Genomic DNA, 26973 nt, shown 5'->3' with positions numbered 1-26973 from the left:
TGAAATACAGTTCCTCCTTACAGCGGCTATAAAGTACATAAATATCAACAGTACTGTATGCGATAAGGGAAAGAAAAGAAGAACACACACATGCCGTGAACATGCACAGAACACACAGTTACGCACATGGTATACTGAAAGCGTCCACAAAGGGAGGGATCATCATATTCATTTCCAGGAACCTCTGTACCGTACTGCGGGCAAAACACAAAAAATGATCCATTCGTTTCGAGGTTTCTCTCTAGATTTCACAGTGAATTATGCGGGTAAAACAGCATTCATATATCAGATACAAACACAAGAAGAAGCTCTAGAAAAATTACCAAATGAATATACAATTAAAACGTACAATAATACTTACAATGAATTATATGGTGGGCATCTTCTAACTTTAAAAACATGACACCCATAGAAACACACACACGCGCGCGCACACACACACACATCTTATAAATACTTGTTCTAATAAATTTGGTGCCACACTTGGCTTTAAAAAATGTCTGGAAAGCAAAAACTGCTCCAGAAAATCAGTTGACATGATGTGCATATTATTATTAATTATTATTATTATTTTTCATTACAAACACTGACTGTATGATTTAACCACTCCAATATCATTGTACACACCTGGGCTAAACATTGCGGGGGAAGATTGTATTTCTTGCAGTTTTTCCTCTTTTGATCGTCACGTCACTGAAATGTGACTTCAGCCCTCATCAGAAAAAGTACAAAAATGATGATTTTGGCGTCAAAATGTCAGAGGAATAAGATCACTCGATGATATGTCAAACAGCAAAGACGTTATTGCAGGCCCAAAATACACACGATTACAAAAGGTTTTTTTTTTTTTTTTTTTTTACTTCACTCCCAATCATCAGTAAATTTACAAAAGCAAGTTGAATCTCGTTGGCTCCCCTAAAAATAGACAAAAGAGACAAATTGCTTAAAGTGAATGTCCTTTCAGATGCAGAGTGGCTCTTTTGGAGTGACACCAAAAGAGACATGCAGCAAAAATAAAGTCACACTTCATAAGAAATCAGACTGAGGACTACAAAGCAGCCACAAAAAAATAAAACGGAATAATTCCACCAGCCTAGATAGCTCTCCAGTGTAAAAGAAGATGCCTTTTGGTCTTTTGTTTCTCGATACGGTGCCGCTGTCCTCCTGCTAGACAACAAAAGGAGCAGACTCCTCATATTGTAGCAGGGCTCAGTATTGCGGGGCGTTTTGCCCGTCTCTGGTGTAACTCGACTTTTTCGCGGCAATGGCTCGTTCCCGTCGGTGCCCCCCCCCCCCCCCACCACCTCAAACACATCGGATTACCTGTGCAAAGGGATCAGGTGTGTTTCTCGCACTCCGAGTGAACGTTGACTGCTCGGGTTGAATCAAAGCGTTTTAGACAAAGGACTAATATGTTTGCTTCGTGAGGTGAAGACACCACGCAAAGACACGCACACACACACACACACACACACACACACACGAGCAAACCCTAAAACCACACGGTATGTAGAACAGAGAAGAGAAAACTGCTTTGGTACAGCAGAGGCGACTTTATAATGGCGGGAAAAAAAAACAGGAAGGGTGAAAAAAAAAAAAAAAGAATTATAAAGAGTGTTCCTCACACGCTTCGTCACAACATGAACCGATCAAACAGAACCATTTCAAACAGTCTCGATTACAAAAATACTTTTTTGTATTTCTTTAAAATATCTAGAAATGTACAGCGTTGTTTTTTTTTACTTTCTCACTTTTCTTTTTTTTTTGCAAACTCATGCTTCAACATGTATCTAATAGTCATAATAACATTAATATGAATGATATACAGAATAGTAATAATTATAGTCGTATGATAACATTACCCGGCGGCGCTTCGGGGGAAAACACCGCCTCGTGTACGCCGCTAGCCGCCTTTCACGCTTTGCACGTGGACAACGCGCGGCAAGGGAGGCCCGTCAGACGGGCGCCAGACGGGCGGTTAACCGAGGCGGCGTGCGGCTTTGTCGCGCACGCACCCGCCACCTTTCACGGAGGTGTCGTAGGAGGCGAAGCCAAAGCGCTGCCGGTAAAATCTTGAGTATGTAACAGTATAAAAAAAAGGAGTTGGGAGGACTTGGGGAGGAGGGAGGAGGGGGGGGGGGGGGCTCGATGTGTGATGGAGGCTGGGGTCTAGAATGTCCTGAGGCTGCTGCTGCCTAAGAGAGAGAGAGAGAGACAGAGACAAGGAAAGGGGTGAGGTTGCCATGGTCACCACACATGAAACCGGGTCCACTAATGAAAACACAGGGGGACAGCGCGACACAAACACACTCGCACTGAAATCACGCCACCGAGTAGACGAGCAAACACTGACGCACGCACTTTTACCCCCACAGATAAAGACAGAAGTTGCCACGCTGTCAATATGGCTCACTGCAGCAGATGTCATACATATACAACACCCCCCCCCCCCCCCCCCACCCCCACCAAAACAAGAAATTAAATAACAAACCACGGCCGTTTCACAGCTTCTTTTGCAAATCTACAGGTTTTTTTAAAAAAAAATTCCACTCCAGACACCCCGGCAGAACTCCGAGGTGAGATCTAGACCTTTTAGTCAACGTGGGCCCGCGAGGTCCCCGAGGCGGCGCACTCACCGACGGTACGCTGCTCCGCCGGCTGGAGTCGGGTCAGTCGCCGTGGTTTCTAATTGGATACGAGAGTGCGATCGGCAACGCCCGTCACAGCCGGCCACGGCCACCATCACACATCAGGAACCTGGGCACACGAGAGAAGGCAGAGTTTGACCCCCGAGTCCTGAACCGCCAGCGGAGGACCCCCCCAACCCCCCCCCCCCCCCCTTTGGTTTCTGGCTGTCGATCCGATCGCTCGCAGTTCGTGTCGATGCCTTATGGCGGAAGAGCGGGTGCGTATAGCTTGAAAGGGACACTCCGCCAGCTTGTGATTACACGTCCCTTAAAGGGGATTCGAAATACGGGAACATTCAATACCACGATGTTTATTCTCCGGAAAAGAGATGCTCTCGGCCCCACCTTTTAAGCTCACAGAGTTTTGTAAATGCAGGCTTTTTGGAAAGGTGCGGCCTTCATGCCCACGCCAAGATTTCTCAAGCGATGCTCTTTTTGTGATAGTGATACTCTTTTTGTCAGGATGTGAGGCGCGCACACTCTGACCAGGGGACCAACCCTTTAAAAAGACCGTTTTGTCCAACTCCCAAGTCCAACTGTGACAAACAGGATGTTTGCCAGACAATAGTCTTAAATACTTATGTTCATCGGCTGCCTGACAACCATATCTCCCACGATCCCTTTCCAGCAAAAACTCCCCCATCTGCATCACCGGCAGAGCGAAGAGAGAGGCCAACCCTCCGACCTCCCCCACCCCCCCACCCCCCCCTCCCGGATGCATCACCAGAAATAGACATGTCTCAGAGGCCGGGGTAACTCGGGTTCGGGAAGAGGGGGGGGGGGACTCTCTTTGGAACAATAAACAATTAGTACATCAAACATGACCTTAAAAGAAAGAAACTAGCGAGGCAGGCTGTTGCAGTCGAGTTGGGAACCGCTCCCCCCCCCCCGCCCCCCCGTACCGGGTAAGACACGGGGGCCACGGCTGGCCTAGCTAATGCCCTGTTGCGCGTTCAATCAAGGGTGAGGGAATCGATGCGTGGTTACAGCCGCTTGGCTAAGCTGATGCGACGCATACTTCCAGACCCTCCTTCCCCCCCCCCCCCCCCCCCTCCTCCTCCCCCTATTTGTTCTGGCTGAGACGTCAAGGTTAAAGATTGGGTTGATCATTGAACATGTCTGGGCGGATTAGGGGACGGTTTAGTGATTCGCGAGCTTAATGTGTTACATTCAATAACTGGAGCCCGGGCGCGTGATGTGAGATAGGTAAACAAGTGGTGTTTGACAATGTGGGAGGGGACTCGGTTTGCAGTGAATGTGTCCTTTGTTTCCTTTCTTTTTTTTCCTTTCTTTTTCTTTTTGCAGCTAGGCTTCAGGTGTTCAAGTGTTCGTGTGTCTGTTATCGGTGATCATTGATGCCGTGCTGCGAAATAAAGAGAGAGAATATAGAACCAACACCAACTCCGCTAGTCTGTAGTCTGCAAATCAATGAGGAAAAAAAAAAAAAAAAAAAGAAACTGCGAAAACCACTCTCAATGGTATCAGTCTTTTCTATTTCAATCTAATCCCGCTACAGATGTGTTTTAATCTCTCATCTTCGTCATCAAGAGCCGGCGTTCGAGAACGCTGTGTGAAAATGTAAAGTGCGCTCAATTTCAAACTCATTGGCCTAAAACCGTATGGGCCCTTTAAGATCTCTCTACCTGCGCGGCGCGGCCGTGAAGAAGAGGCAGAAGAGTCCGAAGCCCCTTTTAATCCGGAGAAAAGCCTTTAGGCCCCGGCTGTGTTTCTCACATACCAGCAATCGCTGCTGGATCTGGGTGGTGATGAATGCAGCTGCTGACACGCCGGTGCAGGGACAAGGCCACAGTGTTGCTATCACGTATGTGTGTGTGTGTGTGTGTGTGTGTGTCAGTAGGGGGTGAAGGAATAAAGTACCACTTCCTTATTAGAAGGGGCCCCAGCTGGTCCTCAGCTCTCCAGTGGGAGTTAGTCCAACTTTGCACAGGAACCATCGGTTTTGTCGGGCTATTGGCCAAAAATCTCCTGAGGGCAGCCAGCCGGACACACACACACACACACACAGGTCTCTCTCAGGCTAACACACAAGCATGCATGATACACACTGCACTCCCCCAGCATGTCACATCAGATGGAACATCCGGATTACCTTTGCCTGCAGTTCACTAGGCATTAACGTCCACTATTAGGTTGTCTTTGGATCTTTCTCTGTGGCGGAGCATGAATGTCAAATAGAATTCCGCTTCACAAATAGTCAGACGAATGACCGGTCCCAAGCCTCCCGGGCAGGAGGGGGGGGGGGGGGGGGGGGGGGGGTCGCACAACAACCCGAAACTCGCACTGTAATGCATCCGAGTCATCACAGTCTACATACGAGCTCCAGATGGAATGAAGTGCGAGTGCCGCACATAGAGTTGACATCCTTTGACAGGAGGGTTGCCGGGTGATTAGGACAACTCATCACCAGCGATGACTAGAAAGACCCCCGGACACTTTCAGCTGCTCACACACACCCACACGCACACACACACACACACGCACACGCACATTAATGTCTCCCACGGTTGGACTCCCGAACGCGCTCCGACACACGAGCGGGGCCCCCGTCCTTCGGATGCCGAGACAACCACCGACCGACCACAAGGCCCACCGCCGCCCCCCCCCCCCCCCCCCCCCCCCCGACGTCTCATGAGCAACAGTTCACAGGCGCCCGCCTCTTTTTCAAGGCACATGACCGAGTCACAGCGGACCGATTGTGCGAGTGCATTCTTGTTGTGTTTGGGGGGGAAAACGACAAATACCAAAAAAAATTGTTGCATAGTTGTTTCGCGAGCGCCCCGTTGAAAATACGTAACACCCGTCGCCACAACCCCCCCCCCCCCCCCCCCGAAGTCGACTTGCAGACCAGAAGGGGCCAAGAACAACACGAGCTGTTTGTTTGCAAAGCTGCGAAATATCAGGGAACGGACGGAGCAGCGGGGCCAACTCAACACTGACGGTTGACATTTCGTCCTTTATTATGGTTCCCATACTGATCCCATTTTACTATATACAAATATACGCGTATATACTTACTTTGGTGATATAATGGGATTCCGCCGTGAGTAGATCCATATTTTCTTACTATAGTGATCATCTTGTTTTAGTTTTGGAAGACATCTCTGTATCAGTCTGTTTTTGAGATTTTTTTTTTAAAAATGTTTTTAATCGATTTTGTACGACCAAAACCTTTTTGATCATGTGCTGTGTTGTTGTGTGCTTGCCTGGGCATGTACGTATACCTGCTGCAGCGGCCTGTGATTAGCAAACAATACGCTCTGCCTGGCTGCTGAGAGCCGGATGTGGGGATGTTGTTGCTAATATCCACTGGGGCGGCCTGACCGGGCCAAATGACTTCCTCCCTGTTTGATAGAGCAGTAATTATTTCCTCAAAGCCCCTCCCACCTCCACTCCCTTCCTCCTTTTACCCCCACGATAAAGACAAAAATCCCCCAAACGTCAAATTACTCAAACTGTTTTTTTTCTTTCTTTTTCTTCTTCTTCTTCTTTTCCGATGTTTAGCGTTTGGGAACAGATAAGTCGGCGAGGGTGCAGGGTTACAGGAGGGACTGCGGCGGGACGAGCAGCAATCAACGGCTTGATGAGTGTGGGCCTCCACCCCAGCCACCCACTCCTCACTCGCTCCCCCGAGGGGGGGGGGGGTCGGGCAGAACATGTTTCTTCCTGTCCCGAGAGTTAGAGGGAGGTTACTGGGGACAGCGTGACTGGCGCCGAGTGCACACGCACACACACACAGAGACACACACACACAGAGACACAGAGACCCAGTCAGCCAACAGAGAAACATAGACTAGCAGGGGATTTGTTGTGCTTTGTGGGTTTTTGTTTTTCCTACACAAGCACAACGGCGTTTAGTGTGTCCGAGGCAGAAGAGCGAGGCCCACATGCTGTGCAGCTCATCCGTGGCTACGGTGGCCTCGTGGACTTATCGAAAGCACTTATTAGACTCCGAACTTCTCAGTTTTCCCATCTGCAGCGCCGCTAGAAATGAATTCATCTGCGATTTGTTTTAAATCCATCCCTGTGGTAATCATTTTTTAATAAAGATTCATAATAACTGCCCTTCCAGGCAATACCCAAGTACCTCGGCAGATCATGGTGCATGTTCCACATTTACGACCTTCTGGAGCATCACATCCATCCGTCCTTTGGAATTCTCCACTGTGCACTTTGCCGTAATGCGAAAAAAATGACCAAAAAGCTTTAATGAATTAAAAGTTGTATCTCATCCAGCCAGCGTCTGACAAAATGACAAACATTCCCTAATGTATTTTGCGCACTGTACAAACATTATCATGGGACAATATTCTGAGTCCATTCTTTATGTGTGCACTATAGTACACAGTCTCCCTCACATACAAGTGCAATAAAAATCAGGCGTGTTTCCATTTACTGTTTGGGTTCATTCTTACTGCTTTCAGTGTCTGTTTGAAGGTTCTGATAAGAGTTAGCAATTTGCTAATTATTATCACAGCATCACATGTCGATGCTGTGTGTGTGTACATATGCAACTATGGAGACACACAATACATGCTGTGAGGTAAAAAGTACTAAGTGAAGTATAACTGACCCATCAAAACCGTTGATATGATCGTTTTAGACCGTCTGTTTTATTAAAACGTCGCCCGTAGGAGAATCGTATATTCTGTTTGACGTCCTTACTTTGATGGCTGGGATCAAGCGTCACATCAATGGGGAAAAGTCCACCCGTCTGTACGCTGCGGCCTGAGCGGTGGAGGCAGTGTTCCCCTCTGAAACGCGTCTTCCGGGTCTCGCCGATGATGTGCGAATACTCGCCGTGGTTCCATCAGCCCGCCGGGCTGTTAAAACTCTCACATTTACCTCTAAAAGGTTTGTTTGTTTTTTCGCGGCACGCGGAGATGTGACTTATTACTTGGTTGGTTGGTTTGGCGTTCGGGCCGGGCGGAGGGTTTTGTCGTGGGAATGTTTGAGGGTAAGCAGAGGCGAGCTCACCGGACGCACACGCGACACGCACGCGGGACACACTCTTTGATATTCCCCCCCGACATGTGTTTAGAAATACCTCCGTGCCTGTTTAAACCAAGTGTCATAACATTTACTGAAGCTTTTTCACGGCGCAACGCGCACTTCTCGGTCAATCCAGAGCCGTTTGTGTCCGTCTGTGTGTGTGTGTGTGTGTGTGTTACTCACACATACTTCAGCAGAACTGCCTGGACTTCCATCCCTGAGGAGTTCCATCTGCAGGTGGGAGCCAGCGAATCTAAACACACACACGCGCACATTAATACACACACATACACAAATACATGAGTCTATACAACTTACACAAACTTTAAATTAATATTCAATTTAGAATACTTTTCTGTCATTTGAAATGTAACCTGAATAAATGTACACATTCACCCTCAACATAAGGCTATTGCCAGCAGCTGGTTAGCGTAGCCTAGCATAAACGCTGGCGGCAAAATCTATCAAAATCCAGCTACCAGCCTGTAAAGATACATAATTAACATGTTTTATTTTCTGTGATTATTCCAAAATATAAAAAAAAAACAATTGTGGTATTACGGGGTGATGGACGCAGTGACGTCCTGGAGTCTCTGCTGTTTTTTTTACAATCTTTATGCTAGGCTAAGCAATCGGTTTAGCTTAGCATAGGCTTAAGCATAGGCTAAGCCATGGGCTTAGCTTAGCATAGAGCCGTAAGAGTGTAACAAGAAAGCAAATAGGCCTAATTGCCACAAGAAATGCCTAAACTCGTCAAGCTTTTTAGCCATTCTTTCTCATTCGGGGGATTTTTTCCACGGGTCACATGAAACAGCTAAAATGTTTGAGCAATCCAATAACACCACTGTGCTAAGAAAGATGACAGCAGCAGATAAACCAGGGAGCTTTAATTCGATTTAGATCATTTAGTCTGTGTCTGTGTGCGCCGTAAGAATGTTTAATATAAATATATTTATGTCTCCCATCTGCATCTCCTCAAGGTCAGAACATTACTCACAAGCCCCTCTTGAAAGCCAGATTCCCTTTGTGTTTGTCAGCGTCAGCTCACATAGTATACGCATATAGAAATATGCCAACTGGGCAGATTCACCTCGCACTTATTTCAAATTCTGACATCATCTGCTTTAGTGTCTTTGCTAGGGGGCTTTGTACCTAACTCACCTTAGCGTCTTAATTATGCACGGAGTCTATAGACCCTCTAGTAGAGATAAAAGGCGTGAATAACCCAGAGACTGTTAGTACTGAGAAATCATTGCGAGCTTCAAGAAAGACAATCGACAAACAAGTATTCTGAAACCGCACATCTAATACCGAGATCTTAACGGGGTCAGGCAGCTTCAAACATGCTCCACGAGAGAAGTTTCGAGAGATCAATAAAGAACTCTTATTTGAACTCGCAGTGGAACAGTGCGGCTTAGAAAGCCTCAATAAACTAGATCATTGATGGTTGAAAAGGGGGGTGGGGGGGGGATTTAATCGATGAAGTCTCTGGTGGTCAATAGTTATTGCCAACATTTCAAACTTGATTAATAAAGTCACATGACATGAGTTAAGAGCCAGACTGCTAGTCAAAATTGAACTATACCCCGTACATCAATTATTTATGATGTCAATTTGTTCCTATCAATAAACGGCCTTCTGCTTTCATGGAATTTCAGAAATGGCAGTTTTTAAGATATGATTTGATTATGTTCATGGGCGTAAGAAAAAAGGGAAAAAAAAGTTCTCCAAAACCAAAACTAACCCCCCGTTGTCTTCAAAACAAGACGAGTTTAACCAGCAGCGGAAGAGCTGGAGAACTAATCATGAAAAATGCATCGACTGGGTGGTGTGTACTCTGAGGTACATCTGTGGAATGAAGACACGAAGAGAGAGATTTCAGGGCTTTGAGCGGTGGAGCTCAGGCAGAAGTGAGGGGCGGCGGTTCGAGGCGGTGCTGGTGGGGGAGCTGGTGATGGCGGAGGAGGAGGAGGGGACAGGTTTTCGCAGGTTTACCTGAGCGTGGAGCGAGGAGGGGTAGGTGAAAGCGGGTGGGAGGGCCGGTGACAGCTCCGCCGGGTACAGCGGGTATGACGCCCACACATCTGGGCTGCTGGGATATAGAGCGGGCACTGTGAGCTCATCTGTGGAAAGAAGAAGAAGAGGAGGAGTGGAGTGAGGAGGGTGGCCAGTGGATGGGTGGGTGGCTAAAGAGACGGGGTGGAGGCGGCGGCGGCGGTGAGACGTGGCGGCGAAGGTGGGGCACAAGGGGCAGCATGAGTTGCGTGAAGTAGCTTCCTCTCATTTCATTTCCTTAAACCAGATGACCAGCTTGCTAAACCCTCAAACACCAATGTACAACCTTTCATTAATTTCGCATTAAACTGCGTGTCTACTAAGGGTGCATGAACACAATGCGCAATATCTAGCACAGTATTCTTAAAAGAGCTCGTATGTAGCATCAACTGCATATCTCGAATCCCTTTTACCCCAATTCCTGATTTCAAATCAGTCAGCTGGAACCATTGCTAAATCAGTCGGAGATAACCAAGGCATGAAACTTACATTGGCTTGATTATCTATTTAGCTCCAGCTCTGACAATTGTTGTTTTTCTCCGCTTGAAATCACAAGGCACATTATTTCAAAACTATTTCAAGTGGTAAATCTGTCACTATTACTATTATTCCATAGCTGCATATGTCCCGGGTGAGAAGGGAAAGCATAACAGGCTTGGCAAAACAGTCAATTACACCCCCTTATAATCTAAGACACTTCATTCTGGATGAAATGAGAGGAAACCATCCCAGATATGACAAGTTGACTTGAGTCGAGTGTGAAAAAAGTCCAGTGGAAATAGTGCACAAGTGAAGAGATGACAGTGCAGAGTGGTACAGAGTAAGTGCACATTTAAAATGCCCAATAATAATAATAAGAAAAAAAAACGCTTACAGGAGGACCATCGTATGACGGTACGATCCTGAGGAGCGTTTTCCCTGCCTGCTGTTAATCGCATGATCAGAAAACTGGCTGATGTAAACATCTCTTATCAGGAAATGACAGCAATTTGTCTCATGGTGATTACGTCATGCTTTCATTATTCGTTTCCTTCCATTTCCCACTGAGGCCCTAAGTACACGCCCTTTCTCTGGCGAAAAAAAAAGAGAGAGAGAGATCCAAGATAAGAGCGGCCTGGTCATTTAGGAGGAATGTACAGCCGCAGCTGGCTCATGTTCAACAATCAATGGCGGATTCTCGCAGAGTCCTTGACCCCTGTGGAAAATATTTAACTAGATGGAGAATTTTTTTTAAAAAGTGAACAGAGCTGCAATTGAATACTCGATACACACCTGATACTCAAAGGCACTATGATTCCTAATGCAAGAGGTCATGGGGGGGGGGGGTCGAATGGTCATCAAATCAAAGCCGCCGCGCGCGGCACAAGAACACTTTTATCACCACGGGGGTTGGGAATGATCCAACAAGAGAAATGCTCTTGACCCGTTTCCACAAAATGACAAGGTCTCAAACGCTACATCAATGAAAGCACCATCTACTTTTCACCCGCTAAGTAGCCGAGTCAATCTTCACTTTGCGCCGATAGTCGCAGCTGAAGCTCAAATTCTCCACCAGTGACCAATAATGTGCAACAGCTGTCCGGTCGCCTTCCAGACGCCACGGCAACCAGCGGCCAAAGATGGGGGGGGGAGCGCGTCTACCTCGCCGGATCCGAGAACAGGAGACAACGCTCAGAGTACTCACATGGGTCTCGGCTGATGAACTGCGGCCCGGGGCTCTGCTGGGAGGGGAGGGGGTTGGGGGTGCCAACCAGCTTGTTCTTGGCCATCTTGGTGTTGGCTTTGGCGAACTCCAGCCGAAGGGTCTGAGGGATCTCCGGATCAAACCGGACCCCCTGAGATCAAGCGGAGAGACGTGCAAGCATCAATATTGTTTCTTAGCGGGCTTTGAAGTAGAAAGGAATAGATGGACCAGTAGATTGAAAAGTGGAATTATCATAAGGACTCAGTCAGCGTTTGGTTTTTATTATATAACTTGTATTGTTTATTGTTTCTATTCTTACAAAGGTTTAAAGGGGGGACAGATATGTCCAATTATAGTATAATTGCAAAATGTTTATTGCACCCAGGATTTTATTTGGTATTCCAGTTGACACGTTTGATGATTTTTTGCAAATTCTACTGGTTTTAAATAGTTTTGTGCCTTTAAATAGGGACGAATCAGCCTAATTCAGACCACATGGATACAGTTCTAATGCACGACCTCCGTTTCATTCTCACTCTCGTGTTGTGTTTTACGTCTCCGTTGGGACCTGGCTAATACCTGGGATTGACACGTTGCATCTTTTCATCTTCTTTTGGCATTTCTTGATGCCGTGATGACGGGTAACACCAACTTAAATTTAAAAAAAATCCAAACTTGATGACTCTAAGCTTGCTAGCGTAAAGTTGTCTTTCACGCCACATCCGCCTCTCGCCGCGACATATCGCCAGCATCACCGCCCCAAACTATTCTGCCAACCAACTCTGCCAAATTCTTGAGATGCCACGGCTGAAAGCCACTAGATATTTAGCAGGCCCGCATGACAACGGTTGCTCTCCGCCTCGCCGGCTGATCCCCCCGACATGTGCGGCAGTCCAAATCATTTTTCTTAGAAAAAGTGACACAAACAAAAAGGTTCTTCTTCACCCACGAACAAAGGATCTATTTGTTCGCCCGCCCCCCCCCCCCTGCTTCTGGAAGCGGCCAGGCTTGGAAGGACTACGCCAGCGACCACGGAGCGCCCTCTGATTCACCTTATTTGATCGTGTGCGGTTGAAACGCGCGATGAAAGCGCGGACGGCCCAATTCAACGATGGGAGAAAAGCAGTGAGGAGGAGGAGAGTGAAGTGCTCCACGCAGCTAAAGAGCCAGAGAGAGAGAGAGAGAGAGAGAGAGAGAGTCGGTTTTCTCTGCGTGTCCCTGCAGGCCCGGGCAGCGCTGAGCCGAAACAAGCGAGGGATGACTCTTCTCATGAAGGGGGAGGGAATTAACTAGGATTGGCCTCGGCTCAGTGCACTCCGGGCTTCTGCCAGTCGAGGCTACAGAGGTATAATAAGGTACACGGGTATAACGAGGCCTGGTCTCCACCTTCAAATGGGTCTTACGGCCCTCTTAAGCGCCTGAGGTGCGCGCGGCAGGTGTTGCATAGGTGTTGTTGTGTTGGGGAGGAATCAAGTTGTTTGTTTTGAGGATATCGGCTCTGCTTCGACGGGAAACAAATCCCACGCCTTCCCTCCTTCCCTTTTTTTTTTTTTTTTTTTTTTCCTATTTCAATATGCAGATAAATCTGGCTTATCTCCATATGACCCCCCGGGACACAGCTTCCCCCCCCCCCCCCCGAAAAACAAGAGCACTGTTCACTTCTCAGCCCCACTGAGCGAGCCTACGGAAACAGTCTGACTATTGTTGGCTCGTAATAAGATGATAATTTTCAGACTTTCTTCACGTCCCCGCTTTGCCTTTGATGCGCTCCGGAAAAAGAAAAAAAAAAAAACTCTCTGAAAGTTGACAGGACTCTACCGCGCTGTCACAGTTGCGCTCTATCTAGACGATGAATCTCTTTTTGTGACAAAAAAATCCTAAGAACCCCTTACAGCAAAAGAGGTGGTGAAATAAAGCAGAGTGAGAGCTGGTGTTCATTACTGTCCTGTCTGTGGGTAAAAACCCCCGCTCTCGTTCTGCCTCGCCGAGGCTTTTTCCCACTGAGCTGCGTTCTGAAATAGATTAAAATTAAACCCCCCGGATCAATACGTGCTATGTATATGTAGAAGAAGAGCTAATGGTCCTCGCGGCCTTGCAGGAACCCGGGGCAGAGCTTTAAGGGGAAGGGAAGAAAAAAAAATAACACTCGGACACATTGCCACGAGATGTTGGTCTTCGCCTGGCGTTTTTTTTTTGCGTGTGAAGGAGAAAATTCCGGATACCGGATGCATTTGCACGGCAGGCAGAGAGAGGCAAAGTCATCACAAGATATGCGAGGAGCGCGAGGAGGGCATGACACTTACGTTCAAGGCATTCTTAGCAGCCTCCGCCTCTGATCGACTGTCAAAGCTGACAAACCCCACCGGCTGGGGAGACAAGGAGACAGAACAAAAGGAAGAAACATGGTTTAAGGCAGGAAAACTGAGTCGGCAGTTCTGCCTGAGTGACATGGACATGTTTTTCTTTTTCTTATTTATTATTTTGTATACCATACCCAACCCCCCTCGTCTCTCTCTCTCTCTCTCTCTCTCTCTCTCTCTTCCTGTTTATAAAACCGTGGGGACAGAGAGAGAGAGAGAGAGAGAGAGAGGGGGGGGGGGGGGTAGAGGCTGGCCCGCTAACATTGTACAAGGAGAGTTCATCATCCTGCTCCCATATGCCCAAATACGGGCAATGTGAGAGGGAGAAAGTGCGCGAGCGAGTGTGAGAGCGGGAGAGACGGCGAAGGGTCAAAGATGAAAAAAAGAGAAGAGATAGAGAATAAGATGAATATGTGTGTGTGTGTGGGGGGGGGGGGGGGGGTGAAAGGGGGAACATAGGAATGAGGATTTAGAGGTTGAAGGTGAGAATTAAGCGAGAGGTAGGAACGTTTTTTCCCCGTCAGTTGAAAACACACGGCGTACATGTTTTGTATTCTGGTGACATCACTCCAGAGGCCGAGCCCGCCACAGTAAAGGTGAGGAAAGAAAAGGAGACAAAAAAACACACCGTGATGCCGGGTTTTGGTGTCAGGTTTCAAACCCCCTGCATTTTTGCGGCGTATCGTGTGTGGATGGGGATGCTGAGAGGAGGTGGGGGCAGGTGGGGGGGGGGGGGGGGGGAGAGAAAATAAAATCTCTAAACATTTTGCTCCCATGGGGTCGCACAGCCGCGCGTGATCCGGAAAAGCAGTCTCGGGTTATGGGAATTTTGAACAAGTAGAGAAAGCTGAGAGGAGAAAAAAAAAATAGAAAGAAAAGAAGAAAAGTAGAAAGATGAGAGAGAGAAAAAAAAAGAGAAAGACGGACTAAAGGAAGACGTCAGGAGGAGGAAGCGTAACAGGAATATAAATAGAAAGAGTCTGAGATGTGGCTCTTGCTATATATGGAGATGGCTGTGTGTTCTCGGACCGGTCGGGCATCGGCTGATCTGCGTACGCATTGTCATCACCGTTTGTAAGCAACTTGTGGAGTGGAAGATGGCCATTATGATAGCACGAGGCAAAGCGGGGAAGGGAGGGAAGGGAGGGGAGGGGGGGGGGGGGGCAAAGTACAGCTAAAGAGCGCCTCATTTAGTCATTAAACAGGCAAACTAATAAAACCTGCACATTTCCTACGTCTCGCAGCCTTTGAGTCGCTGATCATTTTGAAAGATTTCGGGGAGTGTTCGGTGACTCTTCTTCACAAAGCAAAGAGGTGCAGGATGAAAAAACAATAAACGAAGCGTTAATAGCCATAGTATGAAACGAATGTATGTAAAAAAACATTAAAAAAATAAAAATAAAATAAAAAATAGTTGTCCTTTGAAAGACTTTTAAAGCATGCAACCACAATGAAATAAAAAGAAAAGGGAAACTCTTACTCAATTTCAATACTGGGGGGGGGGAAACATTTTCCCTTTGTTCTGAGTTCAGCGGTGTTATAGTCCGCACATTGGATTAAAAATAGCCGTAAATCCCTCCTAACGATGGCGTCGCAGGCTTTAACGTGGCGCCGAGCAACACCGGCACGAAGCTAAATCGCTTTTACTCTTGATGCGGACACCTGTCAGCGGAGCTCATTTTCAGTCCCGCGCCCCCCCCCCCCCAGAGGCAAAAACTGGGCCGCGAGTCCCCGCTCCTGTCAAAACGCTCGCTTTGGCACTTCTGGAAAAACTCCCTTCTCCCTTCCCGTCCCAACGGAGTGGACTGCCTGTAACTACGCACAACTTAGCATCGCGACCACCAAAAGGCCCCCCTTCCCTCCAACAAAATGACAACGGAAGGTCCAATCTGTCGTATTCCACAGGACGAAAACACGGAAGAAAGAAGAAGAAGAAAAAAAACGGAAGGTGTGGATGAGTAATGCGAAGAGTGACAGCGTGATGAGAGAGTGGTGTTTGGTGTTGTCAGGCCTACCTGTTTAGAGGTGAGTTTTATCAAGGAGCCCTCGTAGCCCTGAAACAAACACACAGAAGATGTCATTGGTGCTCCTGACTGACGTCAAGTGTCTGAGGTGAAGCAAACAGCTTTGTTTTTGCACGGCAGGCGGCGAGCCAATTTTTTCCACGAGACTCAGATCAAGATGTGACTGAACCTCGGCTTACGGGGGAAAAACAGAGGCACTCGAAGTTTTCCATTGCCGTTTGTTTCATCACCATTAATGGAGGTCCCATTGACTGCTGGAGGGAAAAAGCCGCTAAGAATAGCCGCTGCGGCGGCTCCGTTTAAAAAAAAAAAAAAAAGAAAAACATACAAACATACCTTAAATGGTCTGAAGAGGAGATAGAGCTCCCGCGGCTTAATGTCCAGTGGAAGCCCGCTGACGAATAGCGTTCGGACCTGGGGAAGACAAGAAAGAGATCATGTATTTTTCATTAACCTCCACTGGTTATAAATAGCCTTACAGGCACTTGACTGTAAAAGATGAGCTAAGGGGGGGGGGGGGCAATGACACGAGTGAAGTAGTTCTTTTAGGGACGTCTTTCAGCCTTCCAAACCCAATCAGACACACACACACACACACACACACACACCTTTTCCACAGTGAGTTTATTGTATTCTCCCGTGTGATCTACGGCCCTGATGCGTTTCACGCCAACCCCCGCCCCCCCCCCCCCTCTCCCTTCACGGCGCTGGCCTCTGTTTTACATTTGAACTTTTCAACTTGCAACTCAAGCCGGCCCGGGGAATTACAATGTACACACGCTGGCGAGGAGGGACCAAAGGGAAAATGTAACGCCGGCGGTCCGTGGCTTGTTGCGTAGATAAAGTGGGAAACATGACGGACTTTTTTTTTTTTTTTTAAGACGGTAATAGTTTCATTTTCAGTGTTTACTCCCGTTTTCCCACCTCAAAGTCAACCCTCGAATGGGGAAAAAAAAACGTGATGAGATGAGCTCCTCTGTGCTCAGAAAAGGGATGAAATAAAAGAATTGCTTTGCAAAACTGTGGGGGGGGGCGAATGCACGGGAGAACAACTAAACCACCGCGCACCGGAATGAATGCAAGAGCATTTGAGCAACACATATATCTGAAAGGAAAGTGTCAAGAAAGAACAAGAGGGTGTGACTCTAAAAAGGTAAAATGGAGACTTTGCTTCCCCAAAAAGGGTGTTAATATTTAAAGGGGAAAAGGAAGGAGTAAATGTCCATCGCAGGCAGTTAGCTTTGCACTGTGTTGAGAGGTTCGATCTCAGAGGCAAATGAACAGAACAACAACAAAAAGAAAAAACACGCGTTCCGTGTAGATGGGTCCGAAACCGAGCGGGTCAGCGTGGTTGTTAATTCAGGTATTTCTAAAAATGAGCTACAACATCTGGGTTCTGTTAACACGAGAGGCATGCGCCTTGAACCTCTCTGAAATCTAAGTTCTGACCAAGAAAACATTACGCAGTTTCAGACGCTTTCATTAAATCATTATCAGGCACTAATAGCACCTCATACCTGATCTCCTTTTATTAAATTTGCTTCGGTACAAGGATATAATTGCTTTTGGGCACAGGAGAGTTGAAACAATAGATCGGCGAGCATCAAACAGACTTCCAGCAGCTCCACCCCCGGACACACCCGCATCGATAATAATGGGGCAGTGGACTTCAGTGCCTAATTGAATCATCTGCTCAATATTCGGATTCTGCTGGAGGCCGAATCCAGAACGGAGCCGAAAAGGAATGCTTTTTACGCGTCGCTCCCACATTCATTAGATAGCGGCTTCGCAACTCGCGGGGACAAAGGAGCTGCTGAGCCAACACTACACCTCGTTGCCTCGCGTAACCTGATACCGCACCACCGATGCCTAAGGCGGAGCAACGCACAAACAAAGGAGCTTGGCAACTGGAAAGGGGGGGGGGACAGCGAGTGCCATACCGGCCCCATCCCGCTGCCACGTCTCACCTCGGCGACTTTCTCACCTTGGCTCTTATCTTATCTTATCTGAAGTGGAGCTGAGCCCCTGTCACTGGGCTCTGTCTCTGGCAGCTCTCTGTTTAATGAAGCCCTTTCACAGGGTCTCCTTATATGGAGACCGGCGGGAACAAAAGGAGAGTCGGAGCGGGGGGATCGGCGTCGCCGTGCGAGGGGCAGCACTTAGGGGCCCGATAAACTCTTTGCAACCATCTAAAGTGAAACATCAAAGTGTCACGATGCAGTAAACCGAAGGTCAAGCCCGGAGGACGTTGAGCCGATTCCGCCCCCGATTGGCTGGAAAAAAAAAAAAAAAAAAACGTCTTTATTGGGTTTTTAGAAGCGTTTGTTTTATTGGTTCCTGCCCGAGTCACATACCTACATTTCCATAGTGCTGAGTGGCCCGCAGCGGGCCTTTGAATCATTGACCGTTTATGGCGCGCTCCTCACATGCTAGCGGAGCGGAGGGAAGGCTTCGATCGAGAGCGGCAGCCTGCTGCAGCTGAGTACCTCGCAGCCCGGGCGCACACGGGACGCGGTTCCCTGGCAACGCCTCCGCAGAGCGCGGCGGCGTTTTTTTTTTGCCGCCCCGGAGGGCTCTAAAAACATCACATCCTATTAAGGCCACTTCTGCAGCAAGTCCCATGGGATCAATGCACCCCCTAAGCGGTGATTCTGGACTCCACGAGGCCCCGGCATGAGGTCATCGCCTTATTGATACTCCATCATCGCACCTTAAAGGGTTTGCTGCTGCTGGCTGGAGGAGGGAGGGGGGATTATAAAAAACATTTTAAGAGTTGCTTTTTTCCCCCGCATGTTGCCATAATATGAGATCTGGGAATTGATGACAATTATTATTTTTTTATTCATCTTAATTATTTTCTCAATTAAATCCCTTTTGACGTATCAAAGTCCTGGTTTTCATCAACAGTCCAAAACTCCAATAACGTATAAGACTGAGAAAAGTTCACAATGAAGAAACTGTAACAAGAATAGTTTCTGCCGATGCTGTCGAATATTTCTAACTAATCAAATAATCAACCAATCAATTTGGCCCCCCACTGGGGACACAATGACATGGCTATTCCTTCCTGGCAAGAAGCACACATCTTTTTTTTCCACAATCATGAAGGTTGTAAAAAATCAACGGTGTAGCCAGGTTTTCAGAAGCACTTCATTGTGAAGTCGAAGGAACGTGCACTAATCCCTCAGTGACATGTACATCGGGTCAAAGCATGGGGACAAAGAACAATTTGCATAATGATTTTATTGTTTCCCTTGGTAATCGCCTCCGAATGCGCCTGGCTGTGACCTGTAAGCGTTTTCTGGAGAAAACATGACGATTGTCTAACTGCTTGTGTTTGAAATGTCTGGAATTCATTATTTTTAACTAGAAACCATGGCCAAAACAACAAAAATAAGCAAAACCATCCTTCGTAATGAAGTTATAAAGGAGGATCATTTTAGCTCAATCCTTGCTCTTATGGCCAGACTAATAAAATATGCGAAGCTCACTTAAACCCAGACCTTCACACCAAAACCCACGTTCCACTATCAAACGTGACGATGCTTTAATTAAAAAAAAGCCAAAATTGACTCAATAACCCAAGCACCAGGATGCAATTTTACAACCCTCCAAAAAAACCTGCCTGGATATGTCTAATTAAATGACCTCGCAGCTTCCTGGCGCGTCGCTCTCATTCAGCCCGCGTCGTGGACTTACAGGACGCGTCACATCTATTGCTTCATTACCTCCTGCCCGCACTCGGTGACTTTTCTCAGATATTTGCTCCGCCTTTAATTGAGTGCTTTTTTGACCGCTCGTTCTGGCTGAAACGAGGCCCGCGACCTTGGTGCGATGGGAGATGATTACCGTGTGTTTCTCCCTCCCTTCTTTTTTTTTTTGCGTGTGTTTTGTGTGTGTGTGTGTGTGCGCGTGAGGGCGAGCGAGTGTGTATTTGACAGCCAAGTTAATAGATACGGGCCCCGGTGAGCCAGACGTGACAGGACACGGCTCTAACCTTGAAGAGAGGAGGTACAGTAGCCCATTGTGCGCCGCCATTACCCCAAAAGCTCGGATCAACCCGCTTATCCAGCGGATCCACGCGCAGGTTCTCCCCCCTTCGCTCAAATCGACCCGTAAAGCCCCTCGGGGGTGTGGTGGGGGGGGGGGGGGGGGGAGGCAAGTTGAGCTATCGCATCGGGTTGAGCGCCCGCCTTGTTGAAGAAGAGTGAAGAGCGACAGGTCTTTCCAGCCCGAGGGGGGGGGGGGGGGGCGTCAGGCGACCACAAGCGGACGGCTCTGTTTGTCCGCTGGTCACGTTCGGGGGGGTCAGATGGGGGCGCAGGTTGGGGCCCGGGGGGAGGGGCAACTGTGAGGTCGAGTGAACTCTCCGAGAGGAGAGTTTCTCTGTTTTTTGTTTTTTTCTCACTCTCTCTCTCCCCCCTCTTACTCCCCACAAGTGCTTTTCGACCACGGCGTTCCAGCTCAGTGAGGGCGTGTAAATGTTCCAACAGGTTAACCTTTAAAGGACATTTAAGACAAACGACCTCGAGAAAAACGCAAGTAAGCATCCACTTTACTGCAATTTTTTTCCCCCCCGAACCACCCTGCTGTGTCTTAATGGACGACGCGCTCGCTCTTTCGTTGCGGCCCCTTCCGTGGGTTCCTCAGCGAGGGACGACGCATCAGCTCGACTCCTCCGCCCGACAGCCCGCCCCCCCCCACCCCCCCCCGGAGACCTTCACCTCCTCGAAACCAGGCCTTCACATCTCCGAAAGGCCTCTCGTTAACGCGAACCCATCGGCCAAAGTCTGAGTCGGCCTTTTCCTGGACTCCCTTTGTTTGGGGGGGGGGGGGGGGGGGGGTTTCGAGGTTGGGTGGGCAGAGGCTTCAAGTGTCCCGTGCAAGTGGAGACAAAAACAACAGTAGATACTCCTCCAAGTCTCCGCGAAGAAATGTAAGCCTACTGCCAAAGGCTTGTCTTTATGTGATAGTGCAGCTGTTCCTTTGTTTATCAGAACCTCACCAAATAAATCTAGTGTGTTTTCATTCCTTTCGTACTTCTTTTGTTGTCCAATGAGTATTCCAAGCCCCAGATAACCATTTAAAAGCAACCAGAGACGTATAATATTAGGAAATACTTACATTACCCAAGACCAAGTTATTATTTGTTGACTTCCAGCACTAAATAAAGTTTTCAGGACGCCATGACAATTACACTTTTTATAAGAAAATCTGCCTCTTACAAATAAAAAGGTCACGCAAAAAGAAGGTGGATGGTCTTTCCTTAAAAGGGTTTCACTGTAAATTCATCTGCGAATTAGTTTGTAGTTAATTGATCAGTTGTCTGTTCTGTGAAATGGTCAAAAATGTCGATCCGATTTTGAAGGCATCCTGTGTGAGAAAAGAAACCCGAAGATATTCACATATATGAAGCTCTAATCAGACCATTTTATCATTTTTTTTACCGTAAAGAATACTCAAGACAATTAATTGGCGATCAAAATAGAAACCAGCTGTATCACCAGATGGTTTTGCACAGTGAGCTTAGCCAATCTGGGGCAGCAACGAAATAATGACACGTTCATTCTCATATCGTATCACTATAAAATTTCCCACTTTGGGTATTTTCACTTTTCTGTAGTGAGTGGATTGACGATCGTTAAAGCCAAGAGCGGGAAACATCCGAGCCCGTGGGAGCGTTTATTAATGCGCTAATCCGCCTTTTTACACCTTTAGATTTTTCATCTGCAGCAGGTTTGACCTTCGCTCGCGGGCTGGACAGTCGGTCTCGGGGACTAGTTTCTCCTTGTTGCCGTTCCGCCCCCCCCCCCCTCCCTTCGTCTTTAGAAGCTCTTCCCGCGACCATAAACGGTCCTTCTGTTCGGCCCCCGATCTCAGGGCCACGCCGTCGACGTATGGTGGCGATAAGGGATGAGCCGCTTGTCTGCCCGGACTCAGCTGGCCGATAGAGAGAGAGGGAGGAAAGGGGCATTAAAGAGGAGGAGACGAGACGGAAAGGAAGGAGGAAACGGCTACAGAGCAAGATAAAGAAAGAGCGGTGGAACAGGGAAAGGGAAGGAGGGAGGGAAACGGAGAGGAAAGGAGATAAAAGTGTAGAAAGGGAGCGAAAGAGTGAAGAAGTGTGTTAGTTAAAGTATCGAGGCGGTGCGTGCTGCAGAGCGGATTGTTTGTAGTTCTGCAAGTGAGCCACGTCAAAGTGGAGGTGACGGACCACCGACATGAATGCGGTGTGACAAAGCGAGGCAAGATGGCCGCCGCCGCCGCCGCCTAGCAGGAGCTTCTCACACTTCGGGGGGGGGGGGGGGGGCGTCGCGTTTCATTAATCTAAAAAGCAAATGCAGACGCTGACAAGTGAGGCCCTTTGAAGGGAAGCGGCGCCGTACGAAAGGGCGAGGTCGCTCCTCACTCTCCGTCGGTTTTGATCGTTTATATATAGCCGTGTCTATATTTATACATAAATATATATGAATATTGAGTACAATTCTTCATCTCTCTCTCTCTCTCTCTCTCGTTTTTGTCTTTCCTTTGTGCCTCGCAGGACCCTTCGCCAGCCGCTCCTGACGCTAAGCCTTGTTGTTGTCTTTTCAAATACCTCTTGTCGGCGCAGCTGACAAATGGCTGAGATAAGATGACAATTCCTGTTGTGCTTTTATAAATAAACTGCCACCTATCAGACGCTTTCAACGCTTTGGGTGAGCCTGTGCTTACTGCGTACATCAAATACATATATATATATATATATATATATAATTTTTTGTCTTACTCGAGAACCCTGTCTTCGGCGATATGTGACATTCATGTCCGTGTTGTCCCCGGTGCCCTATCATGGTCACCTTACCCTCTGAGCTGCCCTCTCTCCGATAACGTTTCATGTCACGGAGCGTTAGCATATCTGCGTGCCCTTTTCCGTGGATACACGCTCTCCAATGTGGACCGGCGCTCCTCCCCGCAGCGCGGCACTGCCCCCCCAACCCCCCCCGCCTACGTGGAAAGGGTCACGGCGGGCCACACGACCTGCTTTTTGAAGAGGAACCCGTTGCGGATACCCGGAACGGGCAAAGCGCAATCCAATTGCACCCGGGGGAGATCCGGCGCATCTTGCTGAACGCTTGAGCGATGTTCTGTTTCTCTTTGGGCGCTTGTAAAGATCCACTTACACGTTTTATGGTCGGCCAGAACTAGAATCAACAGATTCAACACCCCCCCCACCCCCCCCGCCCCCCCTTCCCCTTGCGCTGTGTTTGGTTACATCCCGGAGAGAGACACTCTGTGTCCACTCATTTGTCCCACAAAAATCAGTTGAGAGTGGACCTCCAGGGCTGAGGAGGCCCGGGCGGATCTTAAATAAACACCAGTTAGCTCGGGGGGGGGGGGGGGGGCAATTGATAGAGAAGGAAGTCAGAGGTCAAGCTTAGGCGGGTGACTGGGTTAGCTCTGATACATTCCATGTACCCACGGCCGGTGCTTCACCTCGTACTTCTATTCATTAACACAAAACAGGCCTAACCAAGGATTAGAAATAAAGAAATGATGGCTTTCAGTGGTGATCAGACTGTTGTTGAAACTGTAAAGAGCAAAGCTTTGGGGCGATATTCTTGATCTTGATGAACTTGGAGCAAATTAGTTAGATTCATTATTCATAAATGGTCCATGTGCTGGAGTCCATAAGAAAAGGATTTTTGTTTAATATTACATATTTCTGCTTAAAAGAGTGTTGAGCAATATATTGCTCAATCTGCCGATATGCTTATTGACCAGTTAACTGTTTTTGATGTCTTGATTTGATTAACCTTTGGTGAACTGGGCTTATTCCCTTATTCCTTCACCGCGTCTGCAATTTACCACACTCAATATCAAACAGCTTTCCAAACGTTCCAAACAAACAAACAAACAAGAGCATCCACGGAAAAAGAAAAAACAACTCCGCAATCGCCCTGTTAACCCATCCCACTGTTGAGAGGACTCAAATCTACTCCGAAAAAGAGGCCCTCTGGGGGTCTCCGGTCCGTACAAGGCCTGGAAAACATCAGCTGCTGCGAACCTATCTCTCCGTGTCCGTGAGAGACGGCGTATCACACGCGGTACGTGACAGCGTCCCGCAACGCCTGATAATAAGGGCTCCGTCAACCACCCCCCCCGCCCCCCCCCCCCACCCCCGCATACCTCCTCTGCAGCAGGCCCATGTTTGGTGAGCACTGGTCCGCGCCAGATAAACACCGAGCAGCGGCCAGCTTCGGGTTGCGAGCGGCGATGGCCGGGTTTCGTTTTTTTTTTTTTTTTACCTGGCTGTCGAATCAGTGATCTATCGAGTGGGAGAGGAGGGGAGGAGGAGGGGGAGCCATTGTCGTTCAGCATGTGAGAGTCACACCGGCCCCCGGGCTGAGGTCAGAGGTCATGGCTCCTCTGGTGTCGTTGCGCACCAAGCTTTCTGAATTCAAATGTTGGAAACTGATCACCCATGAAGCGGCTGCATTGTTCGTGCATTGCGCTTGTGTGAGCGGAATGACTAAACTCTGATGTTCATGAATCAGAAGGGAAAGATGCAAGTCACAGTCACGCGTAATTCACATTATTCTTAGTGTGAGTGTTTTTTTTCCTTCTTTTTTCTTCCTTCTCTAAATATGCACACCACGTGCACGTGTGTGCGTGTGTGCGTCACTGCACCTTGCCACGTCTGCTTGCTCGTGGCCGTGAGTGTGTGTGTGTGTGTGTGCGTGGTACAGTACCACCCGCCCCCCCCCCCCCCGAACCTCCTCTGCATGCGGCGCACAACGTTACACAGAAGATAAAGTGGTGCCGTCTGACCTCACGATAATTCGACCGGGTAAAATTTAAGTCCCCGCCTGTCTGGACGGCTTCCAAACATCCCCCCCCCCACCTCCCCCCCCCCCCCCCCCCCCTCCCCGCCGACCATTAGACTGCTCGGGCCTTCGCTCTCTCGCTGCCTCGCTGTCTGCCTTCGACTCAATTTGTGGGACGGCTGCGCGTCGGTCGTCACGGGCGATTGTGGCCCCCAAGATGAGGTTGTCGCAGAAAAAGTAGAGGTGGACCTTCATCATCTGTTATCAATAGCTGATCCACTATTCGATTGGTGGGCCGATAGCTTCAGCTCTAAAACAAAGCTGTCCAGTGTTATTATGTGAAATGTTTCGTACGGTTTGGTTGGGACTATCTGCTATCAGTAACACTGTTGCTTGGTCGATAAACTGAAAATCTATAAACCATTCAAGTCATTTGTTCTGCAAAATTCAGCCCAAAGCTTCTAAAATGTGACGATTTGGCGTTTCACTCGGTTTTATACGACTTTCCGTCCTCACGTCATGTGAGCCTCTTATAGATTCAAACGTAAAATTCCCCCGACAATGTGCGCTGTTACTCCTTGATCTGTGTTGACGATTACAGCCCTGCCTTCAAGTGCTGGCACACAGGGCATTTGTAGTACCTCTGCTGCAGCACCATAGTACATAAGGTCACGAGGTCAACAAACTGAAACTCTCCATCAGGTTTCCAAGCGGTCCGTCTCAAGTCGGTGCCTCGTGGTGCTACGGCAACTCCCCGCATCGACGGTAACCTCAACAGTGGACCAAATATGGTATGAAACAGGGCTGCGTACGTTTGGGTATTCAGTTACAAAGTGACGAACAGCCCACTGAGCCTTAATCGAATTACTCCAAGAGAAAAATCGGATATAATCCGATATACCTTTCCTACGTCACCCAGCGAGGGGGATGCAGGGTGGCTCTGAAATAACAAGTCGGCAAAAAGCAAACACTACCATTTCTTTTCACCGATTTAAGGAGGCAGATTGTGCAATGTCCAACTAATGGGAAAACACATTCCCACCAGGCACTGAGTGGATACCCCCCCACCCCCCCCCCACACCCCCCACACGTGTTTATTTTCTCCAAATTTCTATTTGCACAGACGACATAATCCCGTCGTGCCGAGATGTCAGTAAGCCACCTCGATGGAGAGGCTGTGCTCCTGCATGACTGGTAGAGGCAGTGGGACCGGAGCTATAAAGGCGTATTGCGTACATGTTGCAGCAGCAGTTGTCTGAACTTCGATTGCTCCCTCGGCTTCAGTGAAAACTAATTCCCACCCTGGCACTGAATCTCAACCACCCCCCCCCCCTCCCTCCCCTCCTCCCTCACTGGGTGCTTTTCCAAGGCTGGGTCAAGTCTACCTCTGCCGTCCCACACTTTTTGGGCTGTTTTCAGGTATCACCGTGTGCGATGTAGTGAGTTAATCAGGAACTTCTCATTACTCATTGAATCTGTGTTCAGGTCCCGTGGGGCTTAAGGAGGAAAAGACGCACTGCTGCGGAGTCAGGTTGCAACACATGGAAGACAAATAAAAAAATATGTGATATCCATAAAGTCAAATAGAAGGGTGCGCAATGATGTAAGACGTCTAATGATTTAACAGCAACTTTTTTCCCCCCATTGTCTTATTGGGTTTTAAACGCTAAACATCTGGAGGAAACATCGTTTTTGGGGGGGATGATTGCGTTTCTCTCTCTCTCGATCACTGAGCAGGAGATTTAATATCAGGACACGACACGGGCCACGGGACGGCAGGTGGGTGCAGGTTCAGGGTACCTACCTCCTCTTCGTGGTTGGTGAATTCACTCTGCTCGATCTCCTTCTCGCTTTTGCTATTATTCATTCTGAGGCGGGCTCTCTTCTCGCTTTCACTTGGACTGTCTTGTCTTCTTCTCTTCGCCCCGCTTCGCTTCTCTTCTCCTTCTTTGGCGTTTTCTTGTTGTTGTTGTTCTTTTTCTTCTTCTTCTTCGGGACCCAAATGTATGAAGCACCCTCCGAGAGACCGCAGTCCGTGCGCTGCCACTTTCCCACTGACCCGAGCTTCCACCGCGACTTCTGCGATTAAAAAAAAAAAAAGAAGGATCTCTCCGTCTGGTGTCTTTGTTTGTTTGTTTGTTGGTTGGTTTTTGTTGTTGTTTTTTTTTTAGAGCTGTTGTAGAAGACGGTGAAGTGAAACAGGTCGGTTGTTTTTCTGCGCGGTTCAGATATTCCTGTGCGTCCCCCGGAAAGTCTTCTCTTGTTGCTGCTCCCCAAACGAAACCACGCTGAGTGTTCAGCGGACTGCGCCTCAGGCAAACTACCCCCCCCCCCTCCTCCTCCTCCTCC

General features: G+C 48.3%; 1 protein-coding gene across 5 annotated transcripts; it reads right to left on the bottom strand.

The window, feature by feature from the left end:
• LOC119222406 (RNA-binding protein with multiple splicing-like) lies at positions 1 to 26973 on the bottom strand. 5 transcript variants are annotated; one of them, XR_009955882.1, is made up of 8 exons: positions 26429 to 26973; positions 16157 to 16234; positions 15812 to 15850; positions 13740 to 13802; positions 11437 to 11587; positions 7881 to 7950; positions 2637 to 2757; positions 1 to 2191 (listed from the first exon to the last, which is right to left on the bottom strand). XR_009955882.1 is itself a non-coding variant. In XM_062560872.1 (8 exons), exons 1-7 carry the CDS (start codon positions 26489 to 26491, stop codon positions 7888 to 7890), a joined length of 585 nt encoding a protein of 194 aa, XP_062416856.1. In that variant the 5' UTR covers positions 26492 to 26972; the 3' UTR covers positions 2636 to 2757; positions 7881 to 7887. The 5 variants fall into 5 exon arrangements, 2 of the variants coding, with proteins under 2 accessions (XP_062416856.1, XP_062416857.1); XR_009955883.1 differs by having other exon boundaries at positions 1 to 2195; positions 7887 to 7950; XR_009955881.1 differs by having other exon boundaries at positions 1 to 2195; positions 26429 to 26972.

The sequence above is a fragment of the Pungitius pungitius genome, chromosome 1 (genome assembly GCF_949316345.1).
Source record: "Pungitius pungitius chromosome 1, fPunPun2.1, whole genome shotgun sequence".
NCBI classification, from domain to species: Eukaryota; Metazoa; Chordata; class Actinopteri; order Perciformes; family Gasterosteidae; genus Pungitius; species Pungitius pungitius.
This window is presented reverse-complemented; position numbering and strand designations above follow the sequence as displayed.